Raw genomic sequence first — 22,501 nt, 5'->3', positions numbered from 1 at the left:
AAGATCTTCCGGCACAATGATTAACTTGAAATAAATAAACTAAAAGCTTCCCTTTAAACGCTTTCAGAAGCATTATCAGGTCCTCGAAGCCCACGTTAGGATGTCAGAGAATCTCTCATAAAATCTGAGAAGGGAGGGATTACGCTGCCGTCTTTACGGGTCAAAGGTGAAAGGTGAGAGGTCACGGCAGACAGGTGAAGAGGCTCTGATTACCACTGCTGGGGGCTGAGAGGGAGTCTCCTAAAGGCATGCCTTCTCACACACACACACACACAATATTGTCGCACTGAGCTCTAATTTGAGCCTGCAAAGTGATCTGAAGCCAGAGTGGAAAAAGAGGTCAACTATGAAGTATCCAAAACACTAAAAGAGGAGGACGGTCGCTGATCTGTGCTGTTAAGAGGAGTGGGCTCCTCGTCAGCCTGCTGGACAGTTAAAACTAGCAACTATGAGACATAAACAGCCTCTTAAAACTGACCAATTCATGTCAAAGTTGCCATGATAACAGGGCTGCAACTAATGATTGTTTTAATCATCGATAAATCAGCTAAATATTTACTCAAATCAATTGATGGTTTGGTGTATAAAATGTCTGAAAATAGGGATAAATGTCGGTCATAATTTCTTAAGTCCAAGATGACGTCTTTAAGTTGCTTGTTTTTATTTACACCTGGTATAAAAGTTTTTTGTTTCTCAGTTGTGCCAGCATTGTGATCGGATCTCAATATGCAAATTAGTCAAATAAGCAAAGCAGGCAGATTTAACTACTACCTGGTACTCACCATGATTTTTTCTTTTTTTTTTCCATCCCAGGTCACGGGTAGCAACACGGTGGATGGGCGTCATTCTTTTTTTGTGAGAGAAGACTTTTAGCTACTATGGTGACTACTTTAGGCTTTTTGCAGGGCTTTCTTCAGCTGCCCGGAAGAGGCCGAGTTTAGTGACCTTTCAACTTGGTGGGTGGATTTTTTTTTTTTTTTTTTTTTAAGTATGTGGTGGTGCTGCACAGACTGCATTTACACCTGGCTGAGATCCAATCACGATGTGAGGCTGACCACCTCCACATGTTGTCTGGCTGATCCGATCGCAGTGTTAACATGTGTTTTTCTTTATCCAGATACAGATCGCGTTTTAATGCCAGGTGTAAATGACGTCTAACAGTCCAAAACCCAAAGATATTCAGTATAAACTGACATAAAACAGAAGCTGGATCCAGTATATTTTCTGTCAGTCAACTAATTGATTCATATTTATCAGCTCTTCATCTATCTCTACCTCATTATTTACATTAAACACTTATATTGTACTAGACTGTGGTGACAGCAGGTGACTTTCTGCATCACAAAGAAGCTCAAGACACAAAACCTGAAAGCTGATAGTTTCAAACTGATGAGTGTTGAAGAGGAAAGACACGGCTGGGAACGTACCACCATGCGTTAAGTTATTATGTCTGTTCCCAGAGAAACACACGACGCTGACATCCTCTAGAAACTGTTTTGTCTTGCATGAATCTTTGATCTGAACTGGCCTTCAGTCACTCTGTTGCTTCAAGAGTTGTTGTTTTTCTTTTAAAAAAAATCTCACAGAACGTCTCACAAACTACCTGCTGCCTGATCACATGACTCATGCTAATCCAGCTGTGTTCACACCACAGACGTCTCCACAGCTGCTCAGTTCCCTCACTTATCTACGAGGAAATGTTGGCCGCAGTTTAACTTAAACAAATGACTCCTTCCTGCAGCCAATCACGGAGCAGCGTGCTATGCTAGCGGTGTGAACGCAGAGAGGGGTTAATAAAACACACCAGGATCTGACCAATCACAACCTCTAGTCTACAGTGTGGGTGAGCAGACGTGCACTGCGGGGAACAACAGGAGGGGACGTCCCGCTCCGCTGAATACTCACCAGTGAAATAAACTGTAGAGAGGATGAGGAGGAGGAGGAGGAGGAGGAGGACGAAAAGACGGATGGAGATGAAGAGAGGAGAGATGGGCAGGTGACAACCAGCCGAGAGGGCAGAAAGGAAAGAGTTAAAAGGAAACACTAGAAAAAGAACTGGTGGCATGGTGCCAGACAGAAAAATAGAATAAAGGAAGAAGAGAGAGGAAGATGGAGGAGTGAAAGCAGACAAAACAGATCAAGACTTGACAAAAGGAACCACAAGAAACTGTGCTTAAGGAGAGATGTTTTGAATGAGAACAAAACAGGAAAATGGAAAAAAAAAAAAGTATCAACAGTGAAACAACAGAAACATGGAGGCATGGAGCAACAAAAAACACAACAAAATAAACAACACTAGACAGACCTTTATTTCTCGCTGCTCCACAGATTTCTCCCATATTTGTTGATCATAGGCGCCGATCTGGAAAAACAGAAAGAAAAAAGTTCAGTAAACAACAGTGTGATAAATAAACCAGATACGATGAATCATCATCATCATTTAAAACCAGATTAAATCCCCGTTACGGCGTTACTGACTGATTTTTCAGATTGTGACGATGGTCAATCAGCTCATGGCGAGGGTTCAAGATTTAAAGCTCTCGCTTCACAATCGGGAGCTGTGATTATGATCTCATAAAATGTTTTCACAACTGAATCTGGATCAATCATACACTGTAATTAAATCCTAAATCCATTTTAAGTAGCTTTAAAGTGTTTTCTATGGCTGCATGAAAGGGAAATTATGTTATATTGTTTTATGACTCAGTATGTTTTATGATTTGTTGAAATGAAGGGGAGGACTTTGTATAAGCCCTTTGGGCGTCCTTCCTCTCCTGCACAGTTTAATACAACTTTTTACTGTGTAATATATTGTATCTGTGCAAATAAAAAGTTTCTTAGTCTGGAATATTTCAGTTATCGTCTGCATCATTTTATAAACATTCCCCACCTGACACACTGTATTTAGTGTCTTTGGAAACTTTGCACAGGAGTTTAAACAAAATTCTGTGTGTTTGAACCGAGCAGCAGCTACCACGTCTCGAGGCTGAGGCCAATATGGAGGTCCCTTCAAGTGCAAAACCACCAACAGCCGCTAGATACTGGCTCTAAAATATCCCTGGTTGCCATTGACTCCCATTCAAAAAGCATCAACTTCTCTAGAAATACTAAATCAATCTTTTTTTTCCTCCAACAAGTCATTATGGTCTCCATTGCTTCTGGTCCTCTAATGAGTGTGCTGGTGGTCATTTTGGAAATTATAGCTCCGTTAATAAGATTTGAAGAATTATAGTAGCTTTTATGTCTGCCATCACCATAATTTGATAAGTTAAATGTCACTTGATTACGATAACCGCCCCGTAGTGGGGCATCTCCAGAGCCTGAACAGAAACACCCTGCACTCCTTATTTGGTCCTGCCTCCAAACAGAAAACCATAAGCAGAACTCTGGGCTTCAAACCAGCTTCAATGCAAACCAGTGGGTGATGTCACACCTCGCTACATTCATCTTTATATAGACAGTTTACAGTCTGTGGTCTGAAACAAACTTTGAGCTGAGTTAAGTCCCACCAACAAGAAAAGGCTACTGTACCTACAGAAAGTGTCTCTTTTGCTCCCATATTTACTCTCAAACCCAGCCCTCATATTTTCTTTTTCTTTTTTCTCTAAAGTGGAGTTAAAAACCTGTGAAACTGGTCCAAAAAGTCAGGTTCAACTACAGTGCAGTTTACAAGAAACCTCTGACAGTGTGATCTAGTGCTAAAGCCAGTATTCATCACTGTCACACACACACACACACACACACACAAACAGAAGAAGAAGGGAGGAGTGTGTGACTTCGGGGTAGAGAAAGTGTGTATATTGTGTATAAGTGTGCATGAGTGGCTCTACAACACACACACACACACACACACACACATATGCAGTGCGTTTCTAACAGGACGGAGAGTCATCTGATGTTGAAAAATAAAAACAGACAATGATACAGGGTGGTGTTACCGTGGGAACAAGATAGATTTGTACCTCATGCAGACATCTGACCTGGGAACACAAACACAAAAGTACAAAACAAACCCTCTCAGAGATCAAACTGTGCTGACTTCACCCTGCCAGTGTCTTGTTTCTCCTGCTTTTTAATCGACAATTAGCAGATAAAACTGAGCCTGGAGATAAAATAAAAGGACACTGGGAGGATAAAGTCACATATTTCTGTTGCTTTTTCCATAGTGAGTGTTTCAGAGACATAAGAGGATCAGCTGATGATCTGAGCTCAGCAGATCAGTGTATTTATATGTGCGTGTGTGTGTCTCTCCAAGGCATTGAGTCTGGGTCACCCCGCGAGCTCGCCAATGGAAACTCTGCATCTTTAATGAGTCTTCATTAAACATGGATAGAGAGGGAAGGAGAGGGAGGAAGAAGGAAAAACATGAAGAGAGAGAGAGAGAAAATGGGTGAGGATGGAGAGAAAGTGTCTCCAATGGAGGTTAAATAGTTCCTTTATAGATCTTGTTCTCCGTTCTTTCCTCTTTTTCTCTCCTGTATCCTTTTGCTGGGCAGCAAAACTTAATATTTTATGAAGAGAGCAGAGACTTTTTCTGTCAGTATTTTTTAAAATGTCTGTAATTAATCTGAATCCACGTAATATTTTCCTGAATTCAAACATCTGGACAGCTCATATAAAAAAAAAAAAAAAAGAGTAATGATGACGTGTGATATCCCACACAGATACGGGATGTGGGTCAGGCAGTGCGTCACACTGTCATCATCCCAAATTACATCCCAACAACATTGATCTCAAGATGGATTGTTCCGCACGACTTTCACATGTTGTTTGTGTGTCATGTTCATAGTGAAATAGTGATTTCTCCTGCAGCATACGGCCGTCATGACACCATCAGATTCCCCAAAGTTTCTGATCATTTCCAAACACAGCAGTTCAAACTTGTTCAACTTATTTAAATTGTTAAGTAGTTTTTAATTTTTTTTTAATATAAAACAGAACAAAAACATTTAGAGTTAAACAAAGACGTAAGCCGTAAAACTTTGGCCAACCTGCAATTACTCAAGAAAGTGACAGTTCTTTTTCTTTTGGCACATTGGATGAGTATTTTACATGATGATGACATTTTTATTATTGTGTTACGAATATAAATATGCCCTGACTTCATTCACTTACATCACAAATGAATAAAAAACAAATTCTTTTTTAAAATTATACTATACAAACTCTGCTTGGAATAATAAATTGTGTCTGACATGTTTTGTTTTTGTTCCACAAAAAGCGTTCAGCCTTGTTAAAAATCCAGAATCGATGAAAATGCAAATATTTTTCATCTCTAAGGTTCAATTACTGGACACAAGATGTCTCTTACTTCACTGGAAAATCATTTATAAGTGTCTGGAGGCTCCAAGTTTCCACATTGTGTAAGTTGTAAACAAGCGTTTTGATTGGGTCAAAACTAGTTGTGATGTCACAAATCATGTTTGTAGACCCCGCCCTTTAAACTAAGAGAAACTTTCCCACTTTCAGCAGATGAATGTGAAAACAGTCTTCTGGTGTCAAACTCTGCACAAACATTATTCTGCACAGTGAAACTCAAACATCCAACTGAGGGAACAAGAAGAAAAACATATTTTGACTGGAGGGGAGCTTTAAAAAATAAATAAGCCAACATGACGGAGGAGGCCTTAAAGAGTTCAGAAAAGTGGAGAAACAAAAGCTAATAAAGTGGACTTTGCTTTGGACTGTTTTTGTAAGAACAATTAGTCCATTCTTTCTTTAAAACAACAAAATTAAACATCACTTCAATATTTTATGATCTGACATAAAACATTTAAGGTTCTTTGAACTATTTAATGAAATATTTCTGCAACTGTAGTGACTTGACAACTTTATTCTGTCTTATGATGTATTAAGTGACCGTAGATTGCACCTCTTTACATGTTACAAAAAACAAACATAATCCAATGCTGGAAAAGAAGAAAATGTGGATCACGAGTCTTCACCAGTTAAAAACAACAGGCCTATTCTGAGCAGCATTTACTTCTAACGTCTGACTGACTGATTTACTGTGTTACATTTGGCCTGACAGTTAATTTTCCACGTTACTCAACCTATTAAAAAGTACAGACACAAACACACACACACACACACACACACATATAGAGGAGAGGATGTTACGAGTACACGTGGAGGACATCCAGATTGCAAACATGACCAGACTACAGAGCAGAGAGATAAAGAAGCATGATGTGTAGATAAGGAGGAGGAGGACGACGACAGGCATGGAAAGAGGAGTAAATTTACCACACACAAAAACACACAAACACACACACACACACATCCTGTGTTACATCATGGAGTAGTAAGGTAACTGAGCTCTAACAGAGTGGAATTAGCGGTGCTGTAAATCCTCTTATCCAGACATACACACACACACACACACACTCATCCTTACATCACTATCTGTTTACCTCATCACCTCCTGAAGAGTAAATTAGTTCTTCAGCAACAAAGCACTTAAATTACAGTCTGTCGACCTACCTCTTGATTTTGTGATCATTATTTTGTCTTTCAATTATAAAAAAATTTGAAATAAAGCAGAATAATTCTTTAGTAGGAGCCAGAAGTTTAATATTTATGTTCATAAACAGCAAATGAAACAAGTGAGACTGATTTCACTGAGAAAAACCACAGACTTCAGCGATTTGACAAGCAAATCAAGTGCTGAGAGTGAACCAGATGGGAAGATGACGAGGCCAAGTGTGCCGCTGCGGTAGTGCGAGGGTCACCATGACGACGGATGGAGGGGGAGAGAGAGAGAGAGAGAGAGAGAGAGAGAGAGAGAGAGAGAGAGAGAGAGAGAGAGAGAGAGAGAGAGAGAGAGGGATTATGTCGGTAAAGCAACAGTTATATAACAACTGCCTCTGCAACAGAGGGGGTATCACACACACACACACACACACACACACACACACACACACACACACACACACACACACACACACACACACACACACAAGTTGGGGTTCAAGTGGCGTCAATTACCAGCTACTGCAGAAGTGTGTTGCCTTTTTGAAGGCACACTCCTCTGCTCAGTCTTCAATGTTTGACCTTAAAGCTGCTCTAAACTATATTTTTACATTGACAATGGATCAGATGACTATGAGTTATACAGAAAGGTGTCGATCGAAGTGATTTACTGCCCGACTCTGCAGCTCTATGAGGCATTTTAGCATCTTTCAGCTCTTTGTCGTTTTCAGGCGCAGCAGGAAAGGATCTTAACCCCCACTATACACGACCTGCCCAGCACCAGACAGCAGACGCTTAGAGTCAGCCAGTTGCTGGTGAACATAGTGGAATATTTAGCTACTGACGAGCAGATATTTCCCTCAGCAGACGGTGGAGACCAAAACAAAGCTAAAAGGAGAGTTAATATTGGACTGATGTTGTCCGGTGGCCAGAAACACAACTCCAAATCTAATCTGGCCTCTTGTCTCTGGATGTGTAAATACAACTGTTTGCTAATAAATTTGCTGTATTATGAAATCAATAAATGCAGGTTAAATGTCGTCTTTTCCAGGTGAAACGATTAGTCCACTCATCAATTTGTCAATCAACTACTATCTAACAAAACATTTGCTGTTTTGAGCCTCACAAAATGATGATTTTCTCCTTTTATCTGTTTTATATCATTCTAAATTGAATATATTTGAGTTTTGGACACTTGATCAAACAGATCAAGTAATTTAAAGAATCGACAATTAAAATAACCCTTAATTACAGATTTCAAACTTTTGGCTGTGACCCCAAAATGAGTTTTCAAATATTATGTAAAGTTTTGAAATGACGTGGAACTACTGGTTATGTAATGCTGTCCCTGCTGAGTGTCTGTAGGCAAGTTAAACAGCCAAACAAAAAATCTAAAAGGCCAAATCTATTTTATGTCTCCATATAAATTATTCATCTACCTTTTCCTGCCTCTTTCCAGTTTGACAACCACAGCGTGAGACTGGCCGTGATGGTAAATCCCCTCACCCGTTTGTGGAAATCACTTATTAACAAATGTCTGTCCAGGTGTGGTCGACTCTTGCACACCAATTAACCATCAACACGCCTCAATGGAAACACACAGAACGCTGCTAATGAGATGAGAGATACTTTCAGTTTCAGTGTGATGCAGGTGAACAGATGGAAAATTTTACAGAGAGCCATAAATGAATAAATGAAGGTTTCAACTTAAAAAACTCAGAAACAGAAATGTATCATTTTGCTTATGATTACTTTTATTAACCATTAAGTTCTTAATTACCATTAAAAAATTTTTTAAAGTTGGATTAATCAATCCATCATTTAGTCTATGTAATGTATGAAAAATGCATATCAAAAATGACCAGTGGCCGGTTGCACCAGCTGTTCATAAGTTCAAATTTAGTCTAGTTATAACATAAGAGTTCACTAAGTGCAGATTTATGCATCATTAAATTAAAACTGGTTGCACCACAGACTAGTTCCTGGGCAGAGATTAGCTCTTACTACACCCACTCACTGCCAGGTGGAACTGTTGTGTAAGAGAGATAACTGTACCGAGGAAATATAAAAGAAGGAAGGGTCATTATGTCATAATACCAACGTTGTAACGCTCTGCTTGGTACCAGATCTATTGAAGCCTATGAGAGAAGCATGGAGAAGCACACTTAAACCAAACATATCCACGTCGTCTGACCTTTTATTCTAATGTTCGACTAAATCACCAAGTAATGTCAGTTAGGTTAGTTAATTGAATATTTCCCTCTCACTGTAAACTACATTAATACTTCTAATTAAAAAGAAAAACACATATTTCAGATAAGCAGATATAAACCCACCACAAAGGACTGACAGGTTTATTAAATCATCTGGACCCTAAAACTGTTATTTGGAAGTTATGTTACAGATTGTGATGCTACTTTGACTTCCTAGCAACCAATTTACACACTTAAAAGTGTTTACCAGACAAGACACTTTTTAATGGTGCAACCTGATTTAATAAATCACTAGAACTAGTTAGTAGTTATTAAGAATTTAGTGAAGGATTAATGATTAGCTGGATGACATGTTCCAGTTGCTTGTTTTGTCCAACCAACTGTCTAAAACCTGAAGATATTCAACTAAAACACAACTCAAGTCAATGGACAGCACTTCTGATTATATTGTGAATAAAAATTGTGAATATTTTCACCGCAAATCCAAAAACAGAGATTATGTCCTAAAAATCCAACTACATGTTAATCTACAGTTTTGAGATGACTCCTTTATTTAATATTAATCTCTAATCACACCAACAATCATCTGTCAGTGTTTTAAGATGAAACCTAAATTTATGCAATCAATAACTGCATAAAAATGATCAATACAAGCAAGAATTGATTCATTAAGCGAGTTATTTTCTACAACAACAGCAGTAAAAGTGTGAATGAACACAAAAAACACACAAATAATCAGTGAGTGAATGAATTGGTGAAAGAACAATTAAAAGGTATTTGGGTCAGACAGCTGGCTGTGGCGCAGATTAACCCCTGTGGTGTGTTTTCATGTGTGACCATGGCAACACACAGAGAGGCGTTGCTGTAGAGTGTGTGTAAAGTCTATTTTCAGCTCAAACAGGTGTGTGTGTGTGTGTGTGTGTGTGTGTGTGTGTGTGTGTGTGTGTGTGTGACAGATGAGGAAAATCTTTTCATCAGCCAGAACCACAAACAGATCAAATGAGTGAGAGATTCTTCACTTTTATTTGCTCTGCACAGGACGACTAACGGGAAGTTCAGTGAACTTATGCAGGTCAGTCATGAGGTCACAAGTGATCACTTTCCTTACTGGAAATTCAGATCACAAATATATTACTATCAATAATAACTTTCAAGAGTAAGTGAATGTGAATCAACCTCAGTTTTCTATGTCTGTTTAAATCAGGTTGGAAGTGAAAGCTACAAACATTTATTTACATTTTCACAAATCCCAAGTATATATATTCAAATGTTGTGTGCGACCAACAACTCAAAACCAACAGATAAAAGAGATTTAATATCATAGTTGACTAAAAAAACCAGCAAATATTCAAACTGGAGAAGCTGGAACCAGAGAATATTTGGCATTTTTTCCAAATTGACTTAAACGATTAACCAATTAGCCGATTAAGTTTTACGTCGATCATCTGAACTATTAATTGACTTATTGTTTAAGCTCTACTGCATTAAGAGAAGGGGATTTTCTTTGTGAGTTTGCTGTATTTTTTCATGATTTGTCATCTGTGGTTTGACTGATAAAACGAAACAGCAGCAGCAGCAGCAGCTCACTTTGTGTCCTACAACTGTCCTCACAAGCTCACTATATTCACAATCTTCGCTCCAACTTTCTGATCTTATAAAGTCATTAACACCCACAGATCTCGCCCACGTACCAAGGATATGAACTGTGTCACATTATCTCTTAAAATAGGCCTTAAAGCACCATGCAAATGAGCTATAAGCTGATTTATTACAGTGCAACTTTTTAAGCTCAGATACATCCCCCACATGCCAGGCATGCAAGTTACGTTTAATAAAATGCTCACAATAAAGCTGACTAATCCCAACAGGAAGCTGGCAAATGGCTTCCTACTTGGCAAAGCAAACGCTGTGTGGCAGACATTAAAAAAAAAATAAATAAATAAAAAAAAAGTCTATCTGGTGCTGTAGCAGATGTAGATGACATGGCTGCGTGTCCTCACTGTGATATGGGTTTGGCATGGCACTGTGGTGAGAAAAAAGGCAGCTTCCACACTACATAACACGGAGTCTATTTGCAGCTTCTCTCCAGACATAGCACGGTCAGAAATACACCGTGACTCATGTGGGCCGCTGCCTGAGGACCGGAGAGAGGTTGAAGAGCCGAGGATGACGAGGATAATTCCAGCTTCATAGAGCTGTTTGGAAATCTGGACGTGTCTCTGCAACCTGAAATCTGTTATTTCTTCCTAGTTAACAGATTGATGTAGGGCTGAAACTTTCATTAATTAATGGTTTAGTCTGTAAAAACATGAGAAAACAATGAAAAATGCTGATCGTAATATCCTAGAGCACAAGCTGACATCTTCATATTGCTCTGACTTACAAAACTAAAAAAAAAAACACTTAATATTATTCCAAGCCAGAGTCGTCCCATTTGTTTGATGCGTTTTGCACCATTTTTGTACATTCACGCATTTAAAATCAACAGAAAAATGCAAAACAATATTAAGCTGGCATGTATTTCTATGTTATAAAAGCTTGTTTCACCAAAACCATATAAAAACGGTTTTATTTCATGATTTTGGAGTGCTGCTCGGAAAAAAATATGACATGTCATGACTTCATCCTTGAGCTCTACTCGTTTTGTATTCAAAGGCATTTTGCAGTGTTTTCTGATGTTTTAATCACCAACCTTCTATTTGATTAATTGACAAAACCATCAGCAGATTAATATATAATGAAAATAATCATTAGCTGCAGCCCTTAAAGCAAAAATCTGCACAGCTTGTCACCACTGAACGGTCATTTGGGTGAACGAACAATAATTAGTCACTGACTCATGATTACATTACAATAATATTATCTAGCACATAACCTGAGCAAAGACCTGCTGGTATATAAACCACCACTCTTAAAGTTAAGGCTACAGACACAACAGGTTTTTTTTTTTTCCACAGCAGTCATGTGAAGTTTGTCAGGAGACACCTCAACACTCTCCTGAGGGCACTGTTCATTTATTCTGCAAGGTTTCAGGCTCAGAGTGTTTTTCATTCCCTCTTGTATTTTTTTCTGCTAAACCAGCACACAGATTTGACAGAATATAATAGATGAAAATTACCCATCCTTCACCTCCAAGGCCTCGTCTATCTACTATAATACTGGCCGGCTTCACGGATGCAACAAACAAGAGATATTTGAATAGATGGAGATGAATAAAATCTGATCGTCCTGGTGACTCAACCGGCTAAGACACGAAAATGGTGACGTCTATCAGAAAAGGTCTGAACACAATCTTCAATGGAGTATCTTTGTCTTATCTCATTTACATTCAGGTAATCTGAGAATTAAAAAAAAAAATGTCTAAATGAGACGTCAGAGATAAAGGAGTCCTGAGGACAATCGGACAGGTTTGATCTGCTTCCGAGGAGGAGTTTTGTTCAGTCATGACTCAGCGGTTGTCATCAGTGGTGCATCTGCCCAGACAAGCTCAGCTAGACACACACACAACACATAAACAACCGTGCATGGTTACTGAATACTCTGACGGGGCTAACAAGCCTGAGCTTAAATGATTTAACGCATTTTTTCCCCACTTTCTTTTAAAAAATCTAATTTATTTGTCTTCTCTATGAAATCTGTAGATTTTAAAAGTCTTTTTAATGTTTCCTGCCATTAAATTGGAGATAATTTAAGAACCAAACTAGAGAAACAAAGCTGTGAAATTCTTCTATTTTTGTTAGACAACAGCTGATTGTCTCATACAGATAGTGTTCAGACATTTATTTCAGTTTGTATCTAGTGATGTCACTCATGTTGAGTGTGATCCGGTTCCACAGTGAAAGCTTATGTTGATGTCTACATCTGCCAGGTGCGAGCAGAAGATCAGAGACAGACAAACGAGATGGGTCGATGTGATATGATAGACAGATGAAAGACAAAGATGAAGGCAGACAGACACGGAGGTTGAAGAGGAAATAGTAACAGGATGACAGACGGGCAGAAACAGCTTGAGGAGAGACAGACGGGGGGGGGGGGGGGGGGGGGGGGGGGTCATCACGACAGGTAGACAGGTTGTGTAAGCTGAGAGCTGCAGGGGGAACAGCGCTGGAGTCCAGCGGAGGATCTGATATCGGAGACCATGGAACAAGACGACACACAACACCAGTCTGGTTTCACACTGTACCAAACCGCTCGACTCTGCTGCTGCTGCTGACAGCACTGCAGAGTTTATTGTCAAAAAGACTCTGCACAACCAAATATCATAATGTCTTTTAATGCTGCTTCACTAGTTTTCTATTTGAGTAATAAAGGATTAAACAGCTATGCCTTTGTCAGAGTGCAAAAACAGAAACTACAGAGACAAAAGGCTTTTGAACTTGCTTGACTTCACTTTAATTATGTGCACACAGCTTTCTTTTTGTTCTTGGCTGAATGCAAGGTTAGAAAATATCCATAAAAACAAATAAACAACCTTGAGTTCATCATTGAGCACCTCTAAACACTCTCCTAGCATAACATTTTGTCCAATCATGGTTTAAATAATTAAAAGGTGCTAAAATAGGACTCATTTCACACTGTTCATTTTATTGTGTAATCATTTACAACTGAAGTAGGCAGATTTGCTGTCACTTTATTGTATATCTTTTTGTATTAGAGCTGAAACAGTTGGTTGATTCATTGATTAGTTGTTCAAAAGAAAATTAGTCAGCAGCAATTTTGATAATCGTTAATCGTTTCTCAGCAAATATGCCAGAAATTCACTAGTTTCAGTTCCCAAATGTGAATATTTGGTGGTTTTCTTTGTTTTCTGCAACAGTAAACAGAATCTCTTTAGGTTTTAGACTGCTGGTCAGACAAAACAAGCAACTTTAAGACGTCATCTGGGGCGTTTTTCACAATTTTCTGACATTTTATAGATTAAACGATCAATGAAAGTGGTAAACGGCACCGGCTCGAATCCTGCTGGCGACCTTTGTTGCAACTCTCTCTCCCCTGTTTCCCATCATCTCGCTACTATGATTATCTAATAAAAAGAGATAAAATCCTCCCCAAGTTATTAAAAAAAACAGAAAATCAGCAGATGTTTGCTGTCTGCACTGTTTAGGCAAGATATGCTGAGGTTTGTTTTACCATTTACAGACATTTAGCTGAATCTTAAGACATCATATATTTCTGCACATCTGTACATCCATATGTGTAAATAAAAGGGTCAAGTTAACACACATACGGCAGACGAAACATCCCCAGGCTGATGAAGGATTTACAACAAACTCTTCCTCAGCAGAAACAGGCTGCAATGATTACAGCACCTGCTTATTAGATTCAGAATTACCAAACTGTGCCATCCAGTGTGAAGCACGGCTCTCTGGTGTGTGAGTGGTGATGCCGAGTTCAAATATTTAACGAGTAAATGTCGCAGCATAAATAACTACCATTCAGTCTCATGCTGTCCTTTTAAATTTCTCATACACTATGAATTTTTTAGAGACCATTATGCTGCAAATGCTTTTTTTTAAAAAAAGCATAACCAGGTATAAACAGTCAGATTTTCTCTTCATATTATGTCAAAAGTAAAAACCAAGCCAGCGTGAAAATGCAAGAAATACAGAGCTTCTTACCTTTTTCTGGTACCACACCACAGCATCTTTCACTTTGGAAGCCATTTACATTTCCCTTCTCCCCGCCTAGGGCATCTTAGACTGAAAACACACAACACACAGCCAGAGAGAGAGAGAAAGAGAGAGCAGTGTGAGTGACGGAGTAACAAGAAGAGGAGGAGGACTGAGGTCTATATACCTGGTAGGCAGGTGTGTCCTTACGACTGATGACGGAGAGAAGGGGGGCCAACACACACACACAACCACACTCGTACACACATTTATGCTGATTTGACTGTCCTCCAACATAAAACACAGACACACACACAATGTATACATCTTCTTCTGATGTTTATACTCTTGAGTCATAGTCTGCCTCGTACACACACACACACCAGTAATTTGCCTCAAGTCACTTTTACATCTCGTCTCCATTGACACCAATCTTACAACATAAACAAACAATGTCCCAATAAGCAAGCGTGGGCCTTCTTACTTTAATGGTGGTTATATTGAATCATACTCTGACACACACACACACACACACACACACTCTCCTGGAAAGATTTGGGTACGGCTGTGGGTTGGATCCCTTGCAGTGGTTTGGGTGTGTTAGCTTGGAAAAAAAAAAAAACAAACAAAAAAAACACATAATGTTGCATTCAAACACCTGAACTCCACCCACGCACACACACACACACACACACACGTGCTGGTGTTCACATTAATTAAGTGTTGCTGTCAGTGTATGTATACTGTATGCTATGTGTGTGTGTGTGTGTGTCTATAGGTGTGTCTGCTGATGAATAACACAATGTAACATGCGTGTTTGTGCCCGTCCGCGCAGGTAGAAATCTGTCTCACAAATCACATTTATTGTGAAAAATGAAATGACAATCTTCTACTTCTTAAAACAATCTTAACTCAAGGTCCACTTACTGGCTTTTTCCAGACTGTTTGATGTGGCTAAAAGCTCTGTAAATATCAGCTGTGAAGGCGAAACTGTGCAGGTCTTACAGAGTTATCAGAATCACGTCTCCATTTGTAAATCAAACTAATTGAGTTCATTGGTTTCCATTTACATTCTTGTTTTCTAACACACATACACACACACACACACACACACATGCCTCCACCTCCACTTTACTGGCAGATTAACAGAAATCAGCCAATTTTTACCAACAGATATCAGGTTATTTCTCACCTCTTGTGTAACTTGTAGCTTATATCAACCAGTCTATTGATTGTGACCAAGTTGATCCTCTCTATGCAGTGTAATAAATATAACATTACACTAAACACACTCACTACACTCTCACTACAACTGTTACAGTCAATATATGATTTTTTTGGTCATATTCACAGCTGACCACCGCTAAAATAAACCTCACTGTTTGATTATCATCTGATAATCGATATCTAGGTCACAGGGCACATTAGACAGTGTGTCAGTGTTACAGTCAGTGTGTTATTACAGTAAGTTGTCTTTGAAACTGGATCTTCTGGTAATAAAGTTGATGTGAGCTTCTGTTGTGGTTAAAAAAAAGGAGCAGAGCAACAAGCCGGAGCTTAAAAGTTATTTAATACTAAGAATAACAAAAAGGACTCGTTGTTTAGCTAATATTATATTATGTTAAACTACTGCAAGCTTCGTGTGTGATTGTGCAAAATGACAGTTGCCTACCAATACTGCAGGAGATTCAAATAATTAGCCACTACTAGCGTAACAAACCTGAATCTCCAAACTGAATGATCTACTGTTGAGTTGCATTGTGGGTGATGTAGGCTCCAGGTTTTAACAAGGAAGGAATCTCTGGTCCTGCTTTTACTGTTATATGAGTGCAATGCTAAATTGATGGAGTACTGCTTGAAGTCGTAGGAGGCAGGAGAGGAAGACAAGAAGAAGTGGATGCGGTTAATAAGCCGTAAAGTGGAGAACATGGAGGCTTCGTGGTTAGCCACTCTCCTTCCCTCTTCTCTCTCTGTTTCAGTATCTCTTCCTTCCTCTTCAGCCTTTCAGTCTCTTTGTATTTCTTTATATTTCTGTTATGTAACGCGGCGTTGTCCTGCAGTGTGAGTGGGGGGGGTTGGGGGGGGGTGGATGGAGGGATGGAGGAGCAGATAGATGGAGAATAATGGAGGGTAGCGGCTGCAGGCCAGGCTGACTCAGAGGGCAGAGAGAGCTTTTGGCTTTTCACTTTGGCTTCATAAATTATCCTTCTGTCCTCTGAAATATTACAATAAATATGTGATGACGTTTGCTGTTTCCATTTAGATTAGACTTTCTGTGCGTGTGTTTTTCGTCCTTCTCTGCTGCACTTTTTGCTTTTTTACCTTCATACTTTTCACTCAGGTTTGATGCTTTCATTCTGCAGAGTAGTGGTGTGACAGGACGTAGTTGGTCGTAGGTCACACTTTGTTTTATTGGAGACAAAGTAAACAAACGGCTGTAGCTATAAGTCACAGACAGACAACCTGACGCTAACGGCATCTAACAGGTCCGGAGTGACATATGCAGGTATGTTTACATGCTCATTAGAGGTGCACTTTTCCCCAGTGAATGTTTGTTTGATGACTCTCTCAACACACTAAGGTGCAGGTCAAGACGTGTGTTCCTGTTTGTAAGTTACCATCGAGTTTAGATGATGTGGACACAAAAGAGAAAAGAAGATGGTATCATGTCTTATATTGCACTTTAATCTAACAATTGAGTATTGAATATTTTATATATTTTAAGATTGGATTGACATTGGACATCTTGAATGTTGTTTTCATTTAATACCATGGGCTAAAGTTCCTCACTGTAAGTGTTTTACAGAATAAATGGAAAGTAAAATGATATTTGACTCACTTTTTTCTTCTTCCTGATCTGAAAAATGATCCGATTTGTGCCTCAAAACCGTGATACGATCCGAACCCTGAGTCTTGTGATCCGTTGCACCCCTACTGCAGAGCGATGTGAAGACATCCGGCTTTGCATGTGAAGGCCTGTTTCAGTCTGTGAGGTGGATCTCTGATTCTTCTACGGGTTTCTTCTTGTAAACAGTTTCTCTAAATTCATCAGAGTAGCCCCACCATCTCTGTGTGTGTCATCGTTTCCAGTGTGGTTACTTTAAAACATTTTTCAAGTGTTGTTATTTCTTAGATACTTCTCAAAAAAAAAAAAAAAAAAGCTCACTGGTGTTTGATGAGTCAATGCTGCAGCCATCTGCAGTTTGTGTCACAGTTCACCTTCAAAAAAGTGTGTATGTGTGTGTGTGTGTTCCAAACCACAACGCTTAAATGTTTATAAGTGCGATGAACTCACCACTTAAAAAGAAATACACGTGTATTAGTGTGTGTCAAAGTGTGTGTTTTCAAAGCCGCGGTGGAGTGAGTCCAAGTTCAACACATCAAGAATGTTCAGAAGCAGGAAGGAGAGAAAAGTTTCTACTCAAGTGTGAATGGTTTCTACGTCAAGCGCACACGTCTGCTGGTTGCAAAAACTAAACACACACACACACACACCAAAACCACCAGTAGGCTTAACGCACCCAACTGGAAACCAACTTGATCCTATAACCATAAATGCAGCGTGCATGCTGCTCATAAAATGCAGAGGTGCTGGTGTGTGTGTACACATTTCTGCGTGTGTGTGTGTGTGTGTGCTTTTGCCCCAGAAGGCGAGAGACATTTTTAGCAACAGGAAGAAAGCCACTCTCTTGCTGTTGTCTACGACTACGATCATCACTCCTCCCTCCATCTTCCACTACTGAAGCACTCTATTCCTGTCTACATACATCATATACTTGCTCTTTATTTAAAACTTCAAAGTGAAACAAAGAGAAGGAGAGAGAGAGAGAAAAAAAGAGCATGGACTATATGCTGGTTTATCATTTTTTATGTGTAGTTTAATGTGTTTAAAGGGTCTATAAAAGGCCTACATGTTAAAATATAAGTGGAGAGACAGAGATAGGGAGGTGATAAGAGGTTGTAAAAGAAAGGAATAATGGACAGATTAAGAAAAAGAGAGAAAGAAGAAGGGTGCATGTGAAGAGCGAATAGCAGATGGAGGGTGAGGAAGTAAGAAAGTGTCCTGTCCTTCTTCCTCTGTTAACACAAACACAGAGATTTACTGTAGTTATCTCTCTCTCACACACACACACGAGTAACCCGCCTCACATTCACACACTGTTTTCACTGCTCTAACGCCTTGATTTCACCAGACACGGTGAACATGTGTCATGTTCCGGCTGCAGCGGGGTTTTGTTCCGTCCTCTTCATGGCGTCATACTCCACTGGGAGCGTTTCTGGCGGTAGCGCCGGAGAGAAGAGAGCCGCCCCTCTACCTGGACAGGAAGTCAGGGACCGGGGCAGTCATGGTCTCAGCAGTGGTGTCATAAATACTTGTGATTTTCCACTTCCAAGATGAACCTCTCCTCGTCCATGGTGACAAATATCCTCTGACCGCTTGACTGCTGGCCTGGTGCCACCGGTTATGACGTAATGTTGATGTAGTGATGTGACAAACGAATGAAAACTGACCTGATGCTCTGTGCCGTTCCTGTGTCTGACTTCCTGCCCGGCTCATCTGCTCCGTGCAGCTTGACGCGGCTTCCGTGAAAAAAAATGGACTAGGCCCGTATGTATAGTTGAGAGCTGAGAGCTGCTTCTGGGACACTTCTGAAACGTGTCTGGTGGGATCACAAGCGTTGACTAAAGTGGCCGCAATCAGATCTGGCGGCCGTGTCGCAGCTGGAACGTGACGCAGCCGCGCCCGGTGGAATCGAGCCGTAACAGAGACTTAATGAACGTTTGGCTCTGTGATGAGAAGGAAAAGGATATTGACCTTGGCTTTCTAACCTACCACAGGAGGAAAGCAGGATCACTCCAAATCATTTAGTCTATGAGATGCAAGAACCAGAGCCAAATATAACGTCTTTAAAGTCCAAAACTCAGAACGTACAGGGTTTATTTGGGGAGCTAGAAGCAGAGTTTGGCATTTTTGCTTCAGCAAAATTGACACTGATTAATTTCACTAATCGATTAACCCTTTTTCACCCATCCTGCTTTTGGGGCTGATCTGGCTGAATTATAACAAATTCATTATTTTTGATCCTTAGACTCCTGTAATGTATCTTGGATGTAATATAATATAAGATAATAATATAATATATCTTCATGGTTTCAGCTGTATGAAGTGCCTTGAACCTGGATTATTTTATAATAGGGTGTCTTTTTTTTTTTAAATGACCACTACAGCTAAAATGATCAGCTGATTAATTGATAGACAATTGGAAACTATTTTGATGATGATACATTTTTATAAAATGTTTCTTTTTCATAAATGAATTCTTTGGGTTTTGAACTGCTGGCTGGACAAAACAAGACATTTAGACGCCACTCTGTGCTCTGAGTGCTTTTAATGTGTATTTTTGACATGTTATAGAGAGATTAATTGACTAGTTGCAGCCCTAATGGCTACTATGAGGAAGTGAAAAGATCTGTGTCTAAACTATCGATAAATATTTTACATCTTGCTAGTGATAGCAGGCTGTGAAAGTCAAAAATAGTGCTAGCTTCCTGTGGGCAGAACAGCAAGTGGTGCAAAGTTAATCAGCTAATCCTTGCAGCGCTACTTTGTTTCTATTTCTCTTTACAGGACACGTTTATGTGAATAAGCGTGACCTATTTGTCTGCAAATAGCGTAGGATGTCCATCATTTGATGTAAAATTAAGATTTTATGAGCTCAAATTACTGTTAAGTCTGCAATAAAAATGTCTCATTGTCCAGTTAGTGTGGTGCAACAGCTTGTAACAACTAGACACACACTCCTGCTGTGACAAAATGACAAACTGTCAAATTGTGCAACCGCTAAACAACAATCTTAAGTATAACCAGAGAGACTAAAAACAGACTTTTATCCAGACAGAGAATCCTGAAGGAACAACACCCCATCATTAGTGGAGTTGGACTACAAACAGCAGTGTTTTCTGTTTTTAACTCTCACACACTGTGAGCCAGACTCTCTGACAGCTTTAAGACCTCAAATCCTCCCCGTTCAGAGACAGAGATAATATCCTCCCCTTTCAAAGCCTCAAAATCCCCTCATTATACCTCAGTGTGATGAGATTCTGATTCACCCATATTATCACACAAACACACACACATACCATTGCCTCACACGGCTTTATACAAAGGATTAGTTGTGAACTGCAGGGTTATTATTTATGCTGGAAAACATAGCAATAAGAAATAGGCTGGGAGTTCTTTCCAAACAGACTTTTTCCAAAACCACACACTCAGTGTTCCCAAAATACACTGTGGTTTACTAAAGGGTACTTAGGGAACGGAGCCCAGACGACACACACACACACACACACACACACACACACACACACACACACACACACACACACACACATTATATTCTGATCACAAGCTGCAGAATTTACAGACATTAAAAAGAAAACAAAGTCATCTTGCTCCCTTTTATTCATCTTTCTTAATTTTTCAAATAGCGACTTGGTGTAACGGCAAACTCGTGTCTGCAAGGAAGCTTCGTTTACAAATGCACTCCATTACAAGGCTCTCAAAGAATTTAACGTTGACAACAACCAAACGCACACACCCACACACACACACACACACACACGCATAGATATACACACTGGGTCTGCAGCCCTCAGGGCGTGCCAAGTCTGTCTGACCAGTGGTCTATCTCGACTGACCCATTTACAGAGAGAGGGCGGTCAAGGAAGACAGCATGTATTATGCAGGCCACAGTGTATATGAAGGCTCTTTTTGTGTCTATGACTGTGTGTGTGTGTGTGTGTGTGTGTGTATATGTGTATGTATGCACATGTGATCACCACAAGGCTTCGTGCTGCCTGCATCGAGGGTAAAAGATAATTTAAAAAAAAGAGAGATACACTTAGAGGAAACCACACTGTTAGACCATCTAAGGAGTTTTTTTTTCGTCAAAGTCAAGACCTCAAATGTTTCTGAATAATGCAAAAACAAATGGACTATTTTTTATTATAGAAACCATATGTGGTTATTAGTGTTGCTGCTACTGCCTGTCTAAAAACATATTTCTAGCTAACATTATAATGTATCAGATCTGGATTGTTTTTGTCTTGCAAACATAACACTCATAAAGAGGATATATGCACATTTCCAGGTCTATAGTTATATTCTGGGGCTGTACTCTTATATCTTTGCTTGATTTACAGTTTTAAAAACTCCTTATTCATCTTAACTGGCCCTTTATGCAGCCCCTCAGTTCAGCCTCTGTCTGAAACAGGCTGTTTTAGCTCCTGTCTCTTTAAGACCCCCCTTCTGATGAGCCAACTCTGCTCTGATTGGTTAGCTTTTGGAAGCTGCGTAAACAACTTCCAAAAGCTCAAGATGTCAATTTCTCAAATACATCCGTACGTGTTCAAGTCTGAATCCGATCTGAAATATGCGAGCGGAGAGAGACCATAGAGCAGACGGCTGTTTGAGGGCGTGTGCAAACGATGAGGAAGTAGAGGTAACTTAACAAACATGGCAGACTGAAGCCCTGACTTTTGACTTGCAGGGAGCATTTTTACATACGTTCACCACAAGTTTTGGAACTTTAACCAGGTTTAACATCCGACATTTTAACAATATATAAATGACAGAAAAATCACAAAAACCATGATATGTCCCCTTTAATATATAACTCCCATAGGTATGTACAAGAGTAGAGCTGCAATGATTAGTCAATTAATCGATTAGTCAAGCCACAGAAAATTAATTGGCCACTATTTTGATAATTGAGTAATCATTTTGAGTCATTTTTTAAGAAAAAATGCTAAAAATTCTCTGGTTTCACCTTCTTAAATGTGAACAAATTCTGTTTTCTTTAGTCCTTTATGATAGTAAACTGTTGGAACATTTTTAGTTTATATCTTGGGTTGTGGGACACAGCGGTCAACGTTTTTCACCTTTAAATAATCAACAGATGAATCCATAATGAAAATAATCATTAGTTGCAGCCCTACATAAAGTGGATGGATATCATAGATGTGTTTTTGTGCTCAGTAGTGCTGGGTATCAAACTGCAGTATTTTTTTTGGTACTGATCAGATTGTGTCTGCAGCACAGATTGACTGATCGAAGACAGTCAAGCACAGAAAGTTTCCTCATATTGGTGGTCTTTGATTTACTTATTTCCAAATCTAAATCTTCAAAAGGCAAAGTTCTGTAGAAAA

At 39.5% G+C, this 22,501-nt stretch overlaps 1 protein-coding gene across 3 annotated transcripts in view; it reads right to left on the bottom strand.

Annotated features, from left to right (window-relative positions):
• Window positions 1-22,501, bottom strand: part of LOC137175530 (protein PHTF2-like) — a 52,211-nt gene that overhangs the window by 16,266 nt on the left and 13,444 nt on the right. For 2 of the 3 annotated variants that reach the window (XM_067581221.1, XM_067581223.1), the window contains exons 3-5: window positions 14,303-14,383; window positions 2,306-2,362; window positions 1,906-1,917 (exon numbers count right to left, since the gene is read on the bottom strand). In XM_067581221.1, the coding sequence (XP_067437322.1) occupies window positions 1,906-1,917; window positions 2,306-2,362; window positions 14,303-14,347 (114 nt within the window). In that variant the 5' untranslated portion in view covers window positions 14,348-14,383. The remainder of the gene's footprint in view (window positions 1-1,905; window positions 1,918-2,305; window positions 2,363-14,302; window positions 14,384-22,501) is intronic. The other variant, XM_067581222.1, reaches the window with a different exon arrangement.

Source organism: Thunnus thynnus, chromosome 23 (assembly GCF_963924715.1).
Source record: "Thunnus thynnus chromosome 23, fThuThy2.1, whole genome shotgun sequence".
NCBI classification, from domain to species: domain Eukaryota; kingdom Metazoa; phylum Chordata; class Actinopteri; order Scombriformes; family Scombridae; genus Thunnus; species Thunnus thynnus.
Note: the sequence above shows the minus strand (reverse complement) of the source record. Positions and strands in the feature narration are given on the sequence as shown.